The sequence below is a fragment of the Serinus canaria genome, chromosome 2 (genome assembly GCF_022539315.1).
Source record: "Serinus canaria isolate serCan28SL12 chromosome 2, serCan2020, whole genome shotgun sequence".
Taxonomy (NCBI): domain Eukaryota; kingdom Metazoa; phylum Chordata; class Aves; order Passeriformes; family Fringillidae; genus Serinus; species Serinus canaria.
Genome location: NC_066315.1, coordinates 47,350,217 through 47,367,299, shown reverse-complemented (window position 1 = coordinate 47,367,299; position 17,083 = coordinate 47,350,217). Strand labels below are relative to the sequence as shown.

The window sequence follows — 17,083 nt, the reverse complement described above, 5'->3', positions numbered from 1 at the left end:
ATTGTTTCTAAAGAGCCAATAGTGAGGAGTTATCCAGCAAAGGAGGCAAAGAAATGAAGCTAATAACTTGATTGAAATAAAACACCTGTCATGGAATAGGAAAAATCAGCTACTGTCATTAGAGAAGCTGCCTGCAACACCATGAGTAGGAGGGTGTTGGGAAAATTATCTCTTCGTTCCCTGCTATGCCTTCCTGGTGCCAGTCTTCTTTCTGAGGTGCAGGTTGCCAGCCAGGGTGCCTGCAGTCCTGGCAGGAGAGCAGCTGTGGGAGCAGGAGCACAGCCATGTCCACCAGTGGAGTCCCTGCCGCAGGGATTTGTACCCTCCACACAGCAGAACTACCCACCCTGTATGCAGCAGCCCCCCAGCCCTGGGCATGTCCAGCCTGGCACTGTTTAAAATGGAATATTCAGCCCAAAGTCAGAGGGCAGTAACTGCTTTGGGTGTTTCTGGGAAAGATGAGAATACTCTGCTTTCTTCCCCAGGTACGGGTAGTTATCTATCTGGGTAATGGAGGTGCAAGAGAAAACTCTGACTAGTTTGAGGAGCAGCAAGTTTGTTGTCACGGCACTTGTGTGAACCTGTCTCTTATGACATTTCACAGCACCACCCCAGCTGGAGCAAGCCTGGCACCTCCTTTGCAGGATATGTGCATGGTTAACCAGCTCTAGTCTGTTCAGGCCAAGAAACAGGCAGTTATCCTTCATGGGACTGTCAGATCTGTGCCCTGCTTGCATTCAAACCCCCACTCTCCCTCAATGTCTGTGCTCTGAGGGGTGCATGGATGACCTGTTATTTTGCAATAGTACCTTAAAGGAATCTCTGATGAACTGTTTTATCAATGACATGCTTCACACATATTAAGGAAACCACCTGAGCCAGCATCCCAAAAAGGCACATGGCTGTAGACAGTGAAACGAAGCCAAATGAGAAGCGTCAGGTATTTCTTTGAGTAAAATTACTCCTGCACAACTCCTGCTCTACACAGAACATATTCTCTTAACTCCACAAGCCCCCAGAAGCTCCAAGGCAGTTCTAGGAGTAGCATCAAGCCCAATATCACTATCTGCACTGAGATTTATGTGTTTGTTTTTCTTCTTTTTTCAAACCTACTGAGATGCTTGTTTTAAGTGCTTAGAAGATGCTGTGGCATGCACAATTTGTTTTGACTTTTCCATTATGCCATACTCAGAAAAATTACCAAAAGCTAATAATCCTTTTTATTCTTTATCATGTGACTTACCTAAAGCTAGAAGAGTTTTAAACAAGACTAGAAATCTCTGATGCTACACTGAGGTCAGAGATTCCCATGCCTTCCCCTAAGGTAAATCAGCATTCACCTTAATGAACCAGCTGCTTCTCTATTTTGACTGCTACGAAACCAGGTTCCCCATGTTCAATTACTTTAAAAAATCTTTTTAATTATGTTTTCTAGAAAAGCTGCAAGGTTTCTGTTATGTCCTTGCTGAACTTTACGGACCACATATAGCTGAACTGTAAGTATTGCTATGTCCTCTCAGATTTTTGCTTAGTTTTTTTCTTGACATCTACAGATGTGCTGTCAGGTTGAAATGGAGGGATTTCACTCCTAAAATCACATTATTTTTAAAGCAGAGATGCTTCACAGTGATTCTGGTTTGGCATTTGGCACAGCTATTCCTGAGTGAATAAACACAGGCTGCCACTGGTAACGATTTTGATATCCCATTTAAATCTCAGATCAGGCCCACCTGATATAATTATCTTTTGAAATTTAGCTCATTTGGCTGAGGGAGGAATTTGAATAACCTGTGTGTGTGAGACAGGTTCTATAAAATCACACAGTTGTTGCTTGGCTCTTGCTTTCTCTTCTACCTTTAATCAGGCTTTCTAATTGTCAGCCCCTACATGCTCTCAGCCCTGACCTTGATATGCACTCTTGGGGAAGCCTACTATTTAATCTAAGTGATTAAAAAAATAAAATGTAGGTCATTTTATTCCTCTTTGAAAGTTCTTAGTTTAATTAACAGAGCTTTTACTAGACCTTCTTCTTCCCTAGGGCTTTTATTTTTGTTTTTAAAACTAGACAAGGGACTGCAAAGTGCTTACAGGACTAAGAAATGCTGTAATCAAACATTTTAATTTAATTCCTAATTAGCCCAGAGGTGTGTCCCAAAAAGGAAGAAATAATCCTAGCACTCGTGCTTGGTGATTAAAGGTTAAGGATCTTTGAAGGATTTCTGGTTATGTTGTTGAATTAATGACTGAACCTTCATATGTGCCAAATTGCATATGCGTTAACTTCAACCTTTAAATCTTTGTCAGGCTTATGATTGATTAAAAAACTAGAATAGTTATAGTGCATTTGATTCAGGTGCTGCACAGAGAGCACAGTCCCTTTTCATCTTCCTGGGTTCCAGTTTTAAATGCTGAGTAGGATGTCGTGGCAGAAAATCGTTAGAACCCAACACTGTACTGAGCAGCGGCTATGGGCCACGGTGACGTGAGCTGAGATTATTGTGTGGTGTGTTGGGAAGATTTAGCTTCCCATGAAAATAGCTTCTACTTTCAAGAGCCCAGAAAAACATAATAGTCTTTGTTTATGCACCATTTCATTCAGCATAGACAGGGAAATGAATGCCGATGTGGTTTGCCATTCCTTGAGGCTGTGTAAACAGGAGCCAGGACAACCGCTTTGTCATCTCTACTCTCCTCCAAAGGTGAGCTGGTTTCCAACTTTTCTTAAAACTACTGATCATGGGATGTCTTTTAAGCTGGATTTGAGCAGTTTGAATTCTTCTACTGAACATGCATTGTCTAGGAAATAAACATTTAGAGCATGGACACTCCTAAAAAACATCTGTTTGAACAAAAGGTGCATAACACACACTAGCTACGTGGACGCTCATCCACTGGGTTGAGGGTGTGTGGGAGTCACAGGGCCAAATTCTTCTGTACCAGTTTGGATCAGAGAGGAAGAGTAGGGACTTTATTGTTAAGCAGTAAAATAACCTAAAGCAGATACTCAGCTGAGGTTCATCTGTGCCACCCCGTAGTAACAACAAGTGATCTGCACGTTGCCTGATCTGCCGTGAAAGCCTCCCTGGGCACAACTTACCTGCTGCAAATGCAGGGCTATTTGACTTGGATTAGTCTGCAGTGCAAGAGGTTTAAGCTAATGTGCATTATCTTTTGCCACAGGCTGAAATCATATTTAATTACCACCACTCCTCTGATGTACAGTTACTTGCTACAACATTTGATTGCATGACCTAGACCTTTGCTATACTTGCACATGTACGTCTAGACATAGGTGTCTAACATGTGCTGTTTGTTTTGGGATTCTTTTGGTTTTGAGTAATTTTTTTCCATCCCAGCCATCACACACCTCCAGTCACACTCAAACCTGTGAGTGTTGGGGTTGTTTGGTGGTGCTGAAAAGCAAGCCATTCATTTCAGCACCTATCTTTGGAAATCTTTTTCCCTGCATCTGGATGGAGAAAGGCATGTTTGATTTCTAACGGTCTGCATGAGGTGTTTCACACAGGGTCTAGTCCAGCAGTCATTGAAATCAGGCAATTTTTTTATGGGCTTCAATAATCTGCAGTTCACCTCCAAGATGGATTTAGTTCAGCCAATATTAAGGTCTGGGGAAACACTTGCCTTCCAAGAATGACAGTAATATTTGGTTTACAGCAGGTGTGAGTCTATTCTCCATGATATGTCAACATAGAGATCTATGGGTGTGCTACCACACAGGGGTGAAAGAAGACAAGTGCAAGCAGCAGAGATGGCTCACGCTAACTCAGCTCAACCAGAATATTGCCCAAACTTCATCAAACAGGTGCCATCAGAAATCCCCCATCCTGAGCTGAGGGTCAGAAGTGCAAGGTGCCTCTTGAAGTGAAAGAGGATGCAATGAACTGCACTGAAAGAGAGGGATGGGCTCACCATGGCTGCACAGTGAGTTAGGCTACGGGGCCTGGACAGAGGGGCTGTTTAAATCAAGGTGGCCCCTGTGGAAAAATTAGAACACTTGTGTTGAAATGCTAGGCTGATCAGACAGGGGGGAAAGATGCCACTCATCTCACATCTTTGTGAGCTGTTACCCATCTCCCAGAACAGGGGTAGGACCAAGGTGTTGTCTCCTTCTACCTCCAGCAACGCTTCAGTGAGTGCACTGTCCATGAGGAAAACAGATGAATGTGGTGGGGCTTTGGTTTATTTTTGTTTTTAACAAAATTTGTACCCTTTTTTGCATGGGCTAGAGACTGTCCCTCTGGGTAAGCGGCTCAAGCAAACCCTCTTCCCTTCCAAGTGGTAATAAAACCCCTTTCTGTCAAGGTATTTGTTTCTCAACAGGAGTAAGGGAACTCTACCAGAAAACCATTTTTTTTACACTGACTGTGTCCTTCTTTTTGCCTCTCCTTGTACCCCAAGAGAGCATGAGGAGATGGGAGGACAAGAGCAGTGCTTGGAATTCATGCTCAAGTGGTTGATAAATTGCCCACAGTAACTCTGTGACTAGTCAGACTGAGTAAAGATGAATGATGGGTTAAAAAAATTAATATACAATCAGAGACACAGGTGCATAAAATGCAGTTTACCTCACATTTGCTTCTTTAGTTTGTAATTTGATTGATCACTTCAGTTTTATGAGTCTGCAAATGTTGGCACAGTCCCCTGCCGAGTGTTTGAACAAGACTTTAATACTAATGACTGTTCTGTTCAACTCTATTGATTTTCAGGTACTTCACTTATTCATTTAGACTTTTGGATGCCCATTTTCCCAGAATTAGTATCATATTTGTACTGCAAAGGGAGTGAAAGAAATAATGTTACCTGTCCTTGGATGGCAGCATAATGCTCAGGCTTTAATTACCTCTAAACAAAAAATTGGAAAGTGGAAAATATCAACATGTTTTTTCCATCATTAGTTTATTTTCTTCTGTTTCTGCACTGTTACTTTAGTGAGATTTTGTGTTTTGAAGAGGGAAGAGCCCCTGCTTCAGAGGCCTTTCAAACTGTCTACATAATGGAGACACTGCAATCCGTGTAAATGATACGTGCATCATTTTACATCTCTGACAAATTAGCTCAAATTATTATTTTTTCCCCAAGCTGCCTGGAGCTATTAGCACTCTGTGATTATTCTGGAAGCCTTTGCTCTAATTATGAATAAAAAATATTACTCCATTTTCATGGAGCTCAGTGTTCTGAGCACGGAGCTGGAGGAGAAGGGCATCCAGCCTGGGCAAGGGCAGGCCCTGTGGCTGGGGCTTGGGCAAGGTGGGCTGCTCTGCTGGGAAGCAGTTTCAGAAGCAGACCTCTGATGCTGGTGGGGAAGATTGGAAGGGGCCCTTGCAGCTCCTGGATAACCAGCATGACCATGCAACCAGATGTCCCTTGAAATGGGTCCTGTGAGTCCCTTCTTGCCACCAGTGGCTTGTAGAGCAGAGCAAAGGTTCTCCTCTACCCTTTAATATGAGGGTAGCAACACGGCGGTCTCCTTCAAGTAAAGAGACAAACTAATAGGGCACATCAGAAGTGAAGGTTTACTAAAGGTGGCTGAAAAGTGGATGGTGTCTGAAGCTGCTGTGAAATGCTTTGTAGTTTTTGGAATGCACTTTATAGTTTAAGCCACATCAACAACAGATATTCTAAGATGGGCTGCAGCATCACTCCAAAAGACTGACCGTAGTACAGGCATCCAAGATAGCTGGTTTAGGATGACTGGATGATGTTTTAGCCAAAAATGTTTATCAGCTCATATGCTGGAGGGCTTTCTGCCCTAAGTCATATAATCCAGGGATGTTCCTCTAGTGAGTGAAAGGAGCTGAAATAAGGTGAAGAGTTTTAAGTAGTGCCTACCAAGATTCCTTTCTGGCCCTGGGAACAAGCAGGTTTGCAAGAGATTATTCTCAGCTTGTCTCTAGATTGTTTTAAGCCAGCTAGCCTGTTTGTTTAAATGACAATTCTTTAATTGATTTGTTGGGGCCAGAATAATGGCTCAACTTCAGCACTGTGGTCATGCTCTAGCAAGCACTAAAACAGTCTGTGTTGGAAGTTTGTGCACCATCTTTCTGCCTTTCAGGGTGCCTCTTCTGTTTCCCATCACTTTTATGCTCCACATTATCAGAGACATTTTGGCTGGATATTTTGTCTTAAACTCCATCAATAGAATTTTGGTGGAAGTCATTTTTCATCAGCAAAAATATACATATTTATGCTTTTACAATTTTATCTTGCCAGAATAAGCATTTCTGCCACAAGCACTCAGGCTGGTTCGTGTACCCTCTATCAGGTCTTTCACTGACTTTCTACAAAGCCACATCCCTCGTGGGTATTACTGTGGTCAGCATGCTGTTTGGGAAAGTAGGAGCCAAATAATTCTGGGTGGAAAAAAGAAACCCTTTGGAGTTTAGTAAAATGAAAATACTTCTGCTGCTATCTCTCATTCACCTTTCTCAGTAAAAATGTGAGCTTCCTCCTTAGAAGTGAGACAGAACCAAACTCCAGGGTGGGAATACTTCTGCATTCCTGGCTAAGAGCAAGCTGCCAGTCCAGAGTAAACCTTGTGACTGGGACCTGTTTCCTTCTTTTGAGACCACAAGCAGTAAAACAAACAGCATCTGGGAGGTGGGCTAGATCCTGTGGAGCAAGATGCCTTCCTTTTAGCCTTTGTTCTTGGAAACAGGTAAAATCTACTGAAATGTGAGTATCTGCTGCAGCCAGAACTGAGCCCTGAAGAAACTACCCATAGATAGGTAATAGCAGAAGGCACAAGTTTGAGTGCTAGTTCCTCCTCTTTTACTTGTTTCTCTTAATTTCCTCTCCTCTTCTTCACTGGCAGAAAATAAAATAAACCCTAACCCAACTGAAAACCCAAACAACCCCAAAAAAGCCAAATCATGCAATCCCAACCTTCCACCAAATAAATCCAAAGGAAGTAGGGTGGCATGGGGTTTGCAAGGTGGTGCATGCAGCTGTGCCATGCCAATGTAGAAGCTGTCTCAGGCAGGACCCTAGAAAACAAGCAGGCGCAGAGATATTTGAGGTGGGAAGGTGGCAGAAAAAATGTGAGGATAAGGAAGCATTGCTCATGAACAATTTAACAATCTTTGCAGAATTTTGCTATCTTGCTATTCTTGGTTAAAGGATGATGAAAATGAGTTAGAAAGGAAACTTGGAGTGTTTTGAAAATATCTGGGTCTCCTGGGAAAAAGCTGGCTAACAAGGATGATAAATGAGAGAGAATTAGAGCTGATTCGTGCATTTGTTTACTATGAGAAATACACCTGTTTGCCAAAAAGAAATCATTACTGAGAACATGTGGTCTCTGTGGAGAACACTGAAAGAAGGCAGTGAATGAAATCCCAGTGACACTCTGCCCTCAGCCCCATCCATGGCTGGATATCTTGTGCACACAGGGTAGCAGGGCTGCTCCAGTTGGGGTGGATGGTGCTGGCTGCTCCCCAGGACTCATCCATCAGCTGCTGAAGCCTAGGGAACCCCCTCCTTGGTGGTGTTCTCATGCCATGGGAAAGAAAGGAGGCTCCTTGCTAGCTAAGGTGCAGCAGGGGAGGTTGTGTGGGTGGTATGGCTTTCAGTGTCAGGCTTGACATGCTGGTGTCAGCCAGGGATTACAGGTGACCCATGAAACCTGGAGTGTTTTCTTCCCGGTGGGTGTTTTACCTGCCAATCTTCCACAGTCCAACCTGGAGTCTTGGCTGAGGAAACTTGTGAAGTGAGAGAAGGTGTCAACTTTAGTGCTTCAGAGAGAGCATTTTCTACACCCAAGGTCATTCCAGCCTTTACCTCCCTTGTTTTCTGCTTTCTGAATGCAATATTCCTCTAGCTTTCTGAAGCATGCATTTCTCATGTGCTGCTGCTGTGAGCAAGAAAGGTCTCTCCTACCCTGCCCAGCAGAAAAGGATTGATAAATCCTACCTCTCTGGGAATTTTCCTTCTACTATAGTCAATTTAAAGCCATTTTTCACATCTGCCTCTCAAGTAATTTTATTGCAGAAATGACAGCAGCTGGTATTGTACTACATAACTATGGCAAACGTAAGATGCATGATTGGTTTTGGGGACAGCAGTTGCCCAGGGGGAAAAACTAGAAAACAATGTCTTGGCTCATTGCTAGCTTCTCTCTTCTATTTGTGACATACCCTGATTTTTAGAAGACTATAGACACCATGAATTAAACATATATTAACTACATATATTAATGTGACACATATATTAAAATCCAGCAGTTTAGAAGTCTGTGTTCCTTGCTGCTTATGCTTATTCGTCCGTGTCCCTTTGTGTTATTCACCATAAATTTTTGACCCTTGAATACCATGGTTAATTAATTTGCTTTGATCACTGCCTAAATCAATTATAATGACATGCTAAATTTTATCCCCAGCACAAAAATGCTGGCAATGATTACTTTAAATACAAATTAAGTCTGCTTTAATATTCTAATCTGGCATGCTGCTGTTCAGTAAGGTGCCATCACATGAGGGACATTTTGGTTTTTTTCCAAATGCCATAATAATAGCATTTGCTGAAGCATCCCTATTTTCCCCCTTGCTGAGTTCCTGTAGCTCTGTCCAGATGAATATAAACTTGTGCTGACTTTACCTCGGAGCTCTCAGACCCAGTTGATTTTAGGCTGGCAGTAATGTCCTTAGGCTGGGCTGTAGGAGGGACTGATAGCAGGTCATTTTCAGACAGAACAGTTTGTCCTCACTAACAGTTTTGAGCAGAAATTCAACCAGGTGTTAATATGTTTGTGATATTCTGGATTTTTTTTCCATTTGAAACATTTTCAAAAATAATTGCGTTTTATCTCCTTTTTTATTTTAAGGTTGGGGTTTTTTGCCAACTCTCAAAGCCTGCAGAACATAAGTAGTTATTCCTGCTGAAAGAGAGCAAACAGGCAGTGCTTTCAGCCTTCATCATTCTGAACGCTGAGGAGGAGGACAGAGGCCATCATTACTTAGTTATGTCACATATCACATCTCACAGACATGACTGTTTTCAAAGGTGGCCTAATAAATGCAGCACGACATGTGGGAATTGTCATCACTGAGGAACAAGAATACTGTCCTGAATTGAAAATGAAGCAGCAGGAGGGAGCACACTGGTGTTGCCTCGACCCTCCCAGACTCCTCTGACTGTCTCTTCTCTTATTTTTTTTTTCCTAAATTGGAGTTGTGAGAACTTCCTTTCTTATGGAAAGATGCGGCTGAATTTAGAAACTACTGTTCATCAGAGTTGTTAAACAGTTGTTTAACAGTTGTTAAATATACATTCGGATGGCATGAGCATGCCCTCACCTCCAAGACTGGGAAGAGTTCTTGTGGCAGGAGAAGCAGTGGGATCTATCTGTGCTGTGATACAAGACAAATTTCTTAAGGCCAGGTCAATGTTTAATGCCACAGTGCAGACACAGCAGCTACTTAGTGCCCATCCCTCAACACTTCCCCAGGCAGCACCCAGGGCTGTGGACCACACGGAGTGCAAAGAAGTATTTGTTGAGGTTTTTGCAATGGCAGAGCCTTGAGGAAAGCTTGGAGAGCAGGACCAAGGACAAAGGCAGTGTTTGGCAGTTCCTGGCCATGGCAAGCAGCCTTCAGGGTGCATTTGACCTTGCTGCACCACACATGGCACATGTGTCCTCCTGCTGCCAGCAGAGCTGTCCTTGGCTGTCACTCACACTCATGGATGGTGCCCCTTGCACAAAATTTCCTCTGCTCCTTCAAAGAGCTTGTGTGCAAAGGGATTTCAGGATTTATTTGTGCATCACTAGTAGTTGACTTATTTGTAACCCATGGCCTTATGATGGCCAATCTGACGCCTCTCCAGGACTTTTTCTTGGAATGGTTCTCCTACTCTTTCTTTCTATGTAGGTATAAGTATCCACACTGTGGGGAGGCCAAAATGCCTCTTCAGCACAAGTTGGCATGAACCCACCAGAAAAACTATCTTGCCCCTGTCACCAAGAACTTGCTCTCCAGGGCAAGTATTTCCAGAATAAAAAGCTAACCTTCCTGGATCCTAAGCAGGGGATTTTCCTTCCAAACTCTGTTCCCTGTTTTGTACCTTCCTGCATGCCGTGTTCCCCTGCTGGGATGAACCTCAGCTGAGTATAACCCTTATCCATGCAAGAGCAAATGTTTCCTCTGTACCCTCCCACAGCAAGTCAGACTGATGTTACATGAGTAACGCTCTTTTAGTCCTTTAATAGATGAGTTTTCCTTCAGGAGGAGTTGCTAGAGAAGTATGTCCTCTGCAGCTCACGCAGTGCAGCCAGGATATGAATTTCAGCTCTTCAGCTGATCTGGACTTTTCCTTGGGAAATAAATGATGCCCTGGAGCAAAATAAATGAACTCTTGCTACTGGAGTTTCATAGAAGGTGACTGGATAATTGATTGTTAGTCCAATAAAAAGTAACTGATGAGGAGTTTGTGGACTCATACATCATTTCTGTGCTGTGACTGATATTAAAATAGAAAAAAATGGCAGGAAATGGGGGGAAAATTTGGTAGGATACTGTGAGGCTGATCTGGTTGTTTTTCATTTTCTTCTTGCTCTCCTAGGTGGGACTGAGTGCTGCAATAAGAAAAGCAAAAAGAATTATGAAGACTTCCAAGGACTTGGTAAGAAATCGATGGCATTAGGGTGTTTTACTCTGTACTGGCATTTTATCAGGAGTGAGTCCTTGTTTGTTTTGTCTGACTGTGAATCCTCCTGATTAGCATTGAATTGGATGCTGATTCACTCCTGCTTGATACAGGATCTGCTCTATCAGGTGACACTGGAAGAAAGAGAGGGAGAAATTAAGGAAAAATATGAAAGTATGGGGAGAGCATAAAAAAATAATGAAAAATGCAGCTACCTTGTAGCTGTGTGTAAGTGGGTGCCTCGTGAACTGACCCATTGCCTCAGAGCAGAACAACTGTGCTTTGGGGCTGTCTGAAACTCAAGCAATGGCCTGAATGCAAATTCTGCATATTTTTCTCTATTTATGAGTTGCTGCCTTTGCCTCTAAAATTTGAAAAATGGGATTTGAAATCTTTCTGCCTCCAACAGTTCTCAGATTTGTAGGGAATCTCTAAAGGGTAGCAGAGAAGCGTAGCTAAAAAGGGTAGCTAAGAGCTAGTGAACCGAGCTTTTATTCTGCTAGGTTCACTTAGGTGAGTCAGTTCAGCCCTAGAGTTTGCTTCCAGTTAAGTCACTTAATGCAGAGAAAATGCTTTAACTGTTTGTGAAGAAGTTATTTATATTGCTTATTCCTGAATCCTTACTGTGATGCTAGTCACAAAAGTGAAAATTGAGGTGCCTAATTAGCCTTTGGGCAATTGCCAAATTACCAAGCCAGGGAAAAAAACAAAGGGCTGGAGAGACTGGCCTCAGCTCCTGCAGAACAGCAACCAGCAGGACCTCTTACTCATTTCCCTTCCTATTCAGTGCTGTGCTACTGATGGCCCGAAATTTCTGCTTAAATTACATGAAATTTTTATTCTTCTTTCCCTGGAGCAAGTCCCCACATTAACATCTGTAACGAGATGCTCTGAGTCAAGCAGGTCCTCTCTGTGAGCTGCAGATCAGGTGCAGGCACAGGGCTGGACAGGGACCAGCACAGGGGTGCTGCCCTGTGGGACACAATGCCTCTGCTTCCTTGCATGTGCTGTACCCTTGGCATATTGGGCTGAGTTCTTCACATGGCCAGCCACACCCCACTTTCTTGGGATGGGTGTGCCTCATCCTTTCAGGCTGTCCTGGGTAGGGTGGCATGGGTGGCATCAATCTTTGGGTGCAATAGGCTCTCCTGTTTTGCCTTTACTGTCATATATCCTCAAAACTGCTCAATGCCCCGATACCTCTCTCAATCTCCATTGACCCTCGGCCCCTTCCTGCTCCTAGCTGCCCATTTGCCAGCAGGAAGGACAAACAGACTGGAAGCAGAAAGGTCACAGCTGGGTTTCAATGTATTTCCAAACCTCCTGTACAATGCAAGGTCAGCTCAAATTAAAACACATATGCTTGCTCGGGCCTCTCCTGCAGCTATTCCTAGTGTGCTTCCTGGCTGAATGACCCTGGCTGAAACTTATTTTCAACCTAGAAAATAGAAAATAACATTTCTAGAGGCATTACTTCAGCTTGCAATTTCCCATTCACACTGAAGTTATTTTCAGATCCAGAAAAACAATGCAGTAAGAAACACAAAAGAGAATCTCTAGGAGGGAGCACAGTGTGACTCATGCTTGCATAAGCCATGTATCCCAGAGCAGCAGCATATGATAAAAGAGTAAAGAAATCACCTGCACAGTCTCAAGGCTCCCAAATCATGATCCTACCTGCACAGGCAGATACACCTTAGTGAGAGCTGAAGTACTCTCACTGCCTGGGGAGAGGATTACCTGGCTGAGTGTGTGGGTGAGGAACCAGAAACACCCCAGCTGTAGTAGGACATCCCTGCATAAATATCAGTGAAGAAAGAAAAACATTCATGTGGACTCTCTCTTGCTCTGGCTCATGCTAAACCAAAAAAGTCAAATTAGATCTGTCAGTTCTTCCTATATCTGCTCTTTTGGTTGCTTTTGCTGCATTGCATGTTTGGGAAAAGCCCTCTGAAGAAGCTCTTGCAAGTTAACTGTCCCCATCTTGGCATGACAGCTGTGTGTGACTGTGCACAAAAAAGAGATGTGATGATGGCTGTTGTAATGAGAATGGGAGATCCATCTGGATCCCAGGATTTCACATTTACTTGGAATTTCTTAGGATCATTATGAATTTGGAAAAAAGAAAAGGTAATCAGCAGATGTAGAGATGCAGTGAAAGCAGCTACAGCTCCAAGAAATTCAAATAAATGTCTCTGTTCATTAAAAGGAGTGAGCCATCTGTAAGGCACTGGCTTAAACCAAACACCAACAAGCATTAGGGGCTCATTGTTATTCTTTTTAGTAAAACCAATTAAAACAATTACAGAAATGTCATTAGGGAATTTTAACAGGCAATGAATAGGATATTAGTGTTATCAATCACTGTGAGCACCTCTAGCATTAACTCTTCTTGTGGGTGGAGAAGATACTAAGGGGCATCTTTGAGCAATAGCAATGAAAGAATGGCAATTACAGTTCTGGCATTTCATGAGAGCAGGCACCATTTGTACAGTCCTGAGGTCCCTGCAAGTCACAGCTTGGCAGTGGGGCAAGTGAGAAGCCATGGAGGGAGCCCAAAGCGAGCTGACAGGCAGAGAAGGACATAAGCTGATCTCCTGCCCACTCCCCCATGTTACACAGGGGCAAGTAGCCCATCTTCTGTCAACAACTCATGCTGCAGTTGTAGCATGTCTCTGCTGGGAAGGACCCAATAGTGCCTGTTCACACAAAGATTCCCTCCTTTTTTATACCTGTATTCCTTGTCTTTTGAGAGCCCAAGACAGCCTCAAAGATCAGATGAGCCACTCTCCTGCACAATGCCAAGCAGAGCTAAAGCATTGCCTCCAGATCTCACTGTCCCACCTGGTGTGGGAATACAAAGGCTGTGGAGCCAGAGGCTGCTGGGCTTCAGAATGCTGCTGCTCCTGGTCCTCAGCAACAGCACTGCCAGGTTATCATCATGCATCCACTCCCACCAAAGCTGAGCAATCTTTGGCACTGCAGGATAACCTTCCTTTGAAATCAACAGAGAGCCAGTCAGCAAGAATTTTCAAAGACTAGCTGAGAAAAAGACAGGAAAGATTTTATTCTGTTTACAGCAAAGGGTAAACTTTTAGCACAGCCTGTGAGCAGAATAAAAGGAGGTTTTACTTATGTACTTATTTTTTGCAAGCCCTGTAGTTTGTCTTTCTGGTGCAGTTTTGACTCCAGGTGCCCTAACTTCAAAGGCTTTGCATACTGTGTCTTAGGCTGAAGTGAAAAGCTGACAGCTCAGATGAAGACCCTGCAAATCTTAGCCTGATGGAAGGCTTAAAGAGTCTCTGGTGCTTCTGTTGGCAGGATTAGTCCTGCATGAAGGAGGGGGGGAACGTGATTTCTTTACTCCTTCCAGGAAGTGTACATAAGTTTGCAAATCTCTTTGAGAAAAGCTGGCATCCTGTGCACCTCTCATTCTCTCTGCCCACCTGACAATACCCACAGAGCTAAAAGGAGGCCTGTGTCCCATCCATGCTGCAGGACACAGCCCTAAGGCAGCCAATAGCTTCAATACAGAGGGCAGACTGGAGGTGCAGCAGTGGGACCAGACTGGCCTTTCAGCCTAAGGAAAGGCCCCACTTCCTTGGCTGCTTTTGGCTTTTTCTCCCCATTTCTTCTATGGCTGTGTTCTGGTTTCTCCTTTCACTCCACCAGTACCTCAGCCCCCTCCAAGGTGGTGTGACTAAAGCTTTGTCATTTGAGTGTGTTGGACAGAATTGAAGAAAGTTAATTGGTGGCTTTTTTTCAGGTTTCTTGTCTCCTTGACCTTCCTTTTTCTTTTCTCCTTGATTTCACTTTTGCCTTCTTCAGAAAGTGCACCATTACAGCTCCTACTCCACTGCAGATCTCTCCTCCTCATCCTTTTCAGTGGTACCTGAGAAAGGTACCACTCTTTTTCATCTTCACCTTGCTGCGTGGTCACCTCAGCCACCAGCACAAATGTTGGCTGCAACCTTTGTACTACGGGTTTTGTCCCCTCTCCACGAGCCCAGTTCTCCACCCTGAGATCCTGGCTGTGGTGTATTTCTGTGCCTGACCTCCTGCTCTGGGCAGCATGAGACCCCTACTTCCATAGCCTCTTGTTACCTGTCCAAGCAAACACCTTCCCTGGAGCTGCAAGGCAATGCCCTACACTCCTTGGCCTCACTGCCTTGCTGTGCTGCCTCAGAGTTCTCCTTTGTCACTCAGAGCTGTATACACTGGGGTTATAGACCCACATGGTGTGTAATAACCTTCCACTGGTCTCCACTGAGCTGTATCCAAGCTTTACCTTCTGTTTCATGATGGGCATGGGTTGTAATATCATCAGGCTGAGGACTACCTTACTCTTTTTTTTCTGTGTATATAAAATATATAACAGGAGGCAGCTGGTCCAAGGACAGAGCTTTCAAGTGCTGTGTCTGTATGAACAATTACCCTCCTTTGCATAAAGTTATGAGTATGCCCATCTGCTCATCTGCTCCATAATTACATGGTAAATGTAGCCTCAGTGAGTACAGAGAACTGGGCAGTGCACCAATGAGCCCTCTGCACTGAGAGACCACTTGAGCACCCTCATTGTTTCAAGACCAGCTGAACTTAGAGTGAAGCCACATCAGCAGTGTGTTTGTGGGATCAATTGCCCATGCAACACAATTCACTAGGATGGTCTCTTTCAGCTTCTGAAGCTTCCTGGATACCTGGAACATCAACTGGATTGGCCCAAGGCTATGGGCCGCTCATGTTGAAGGAGTTTTTCTAGCAGCAGCTGTCTTTTATATCTTACAGGTTTGGCCAAATAAAATCTAGATTTCCAGGTAAAAATCTCATTTTAAAAAATCAAGGGTATTCCATGCACAGTCTGGATCCTCTCCTTTCTCCTCTTCTTAGAATTGTCCCTGGCCTTTGTCTTGTAGAAACCAGACTCATGGCTCCAAGTGTGTGGCTTTCACTAGTTTTGCACTGTGTCAGGTGTCACCACATTTACCAAACATGAGAACAGTAATTTTTACAAAGAATGAAAAAAAAAATTGGTTACATGAGAGAAGACAGAGAGAAGACCAGAACTTTTTCTTTCCTTTTTGAGTTTTACAGGTCTTTGAAAGCAAGAAAAGTTGGTTTGTAAAATACTCAGCCTTACTCATTGACTGCTGTGTCTGATCTAAATCCTCTGTCATGTAGCATCCTTATTGGCAATATTGGAGTTTTTGGATGTTTGTAGGCAGAAGATACATGGTTTAGCTCTGTAATTTACTGACACTGAATATCCTGACCTACACCACTTCTGTGAACTAATGCATCCATCTACTTTTATTTTTCTTCCTCTCCAGAAAACCTTCATGGGGTTCTCAAGTGTATGTGCATTTCCTCTTCTGGCTAACCTATGTGAGAAGATTAAATAGTATGTATACATTTTCAGTCCTTAACCAGAAACAGAACATGGTAAATTTACTTCTTTCAAAGGTCATCCTTAGCTAACAGAGCTTCCCATATTTACTTGTGTTGGTTTCCTTTATAAAACCACTGTCTAGGTAGTACAGAAGGAGCCTGCACAGAGTTCTGATAAGTAATATTCTTCACAGGGATCCTTGTGGTTGTTTCAGTGCTTAAACCATTTGCTCACTTTTAGCACATCTCAGATCTCAAATATGTGACACTCTCACAGATGTGACATCTCCAACATGGAGCCACCCTTCTCCTGAGATTTTCTGAGCCCAAGAAACTTCTTCATTTAGTTTGTTCACCCAGTTGTGGTGCCCATGTCTCAGTGCAGGAAGGCCAACACAGCACCTGCATGACTGTGTGAGGAACCCAAATTTAATGTCAGTTGTGAAGCACAGAACAATCCCAAGGTGTTTAAGAAAGTCAGGTGGATGGCATCCAGTAACAACAACTCATGACAGTGCTGACTTTGAGTCAGTTTCTAAGAGAGGCCAGGGACCTGAGCTGGACTCGTAAAGCATATTTATCAGTGTACTCCAATGACTTGGAGGAATACTCCAGCAGGTCTAAGAATAAATTTGGATTATCAGCTGTATATTTGACTGATTCAGCTGCCAAGACTAACTTGCTCACCTATTTCTGCTCATTTAACTGAAAATATCAGGAGTTTATTTGGAATGGGTTGATTGACATGCAAGTGTCTTTTGAAATGTTAGTCAGGATACATGAGCTGAGTTTGAGCCCTGTGAGTTCAGACAGTGGAAGGGAATGAAATTTTATATCATATGTTGGATTGCATATATTCAACTCAGATTTTCTGATCTCTCCCTCTCTTTCCCTTACCATTTTTGGGTTTTTACTTTCCTCTTACTATAGCTAAAAAAAAAAAAAAAAAAAAATAACAAAACAAAATCAACCAACCAAAAACCTCCCTAAATTTTACCACAGATTTGTTGTCCTAGCTTTTTTTAGAGACTGCAGGTTC

The 17,083-nt window shown here is 43.3% G+C and overlaps 1 protein-coding gene across 2 annotated transcripts in view; it reads left to right on the top strand.

Moving 5' to 3' along the window:
- Window positions 1-17,083, top strand: part of AOAH (acyloxyacyl hydrolase) — a 73,488-nt gene that overhangs the window by 17,345 nt on the left and 39,060 nt on the right. For both annotated transcript variants that reach the window (XM_050970503.1, XM_009095918.4), the window contains exons 4-7: window positions 1,436-1,496; window positions 2,600-2,699; window positions 10,576-10,635; window positions 15,987-16,057. In XM_050970503.1, the coding sequence (XP_050826460.1) occupies window positions 1,436-1,496; window positions 2,600-2,699; window positions 10,576-10,635; window positions 15,987-16,057 (292 nt within the window). The remainder of the gene's footprint in view (window positions 1-1,435; window positions 1,497-2,599; window positions 2,700-10,575; window positions 10,636-15,986; window positions 16,058-17,083) is intronic.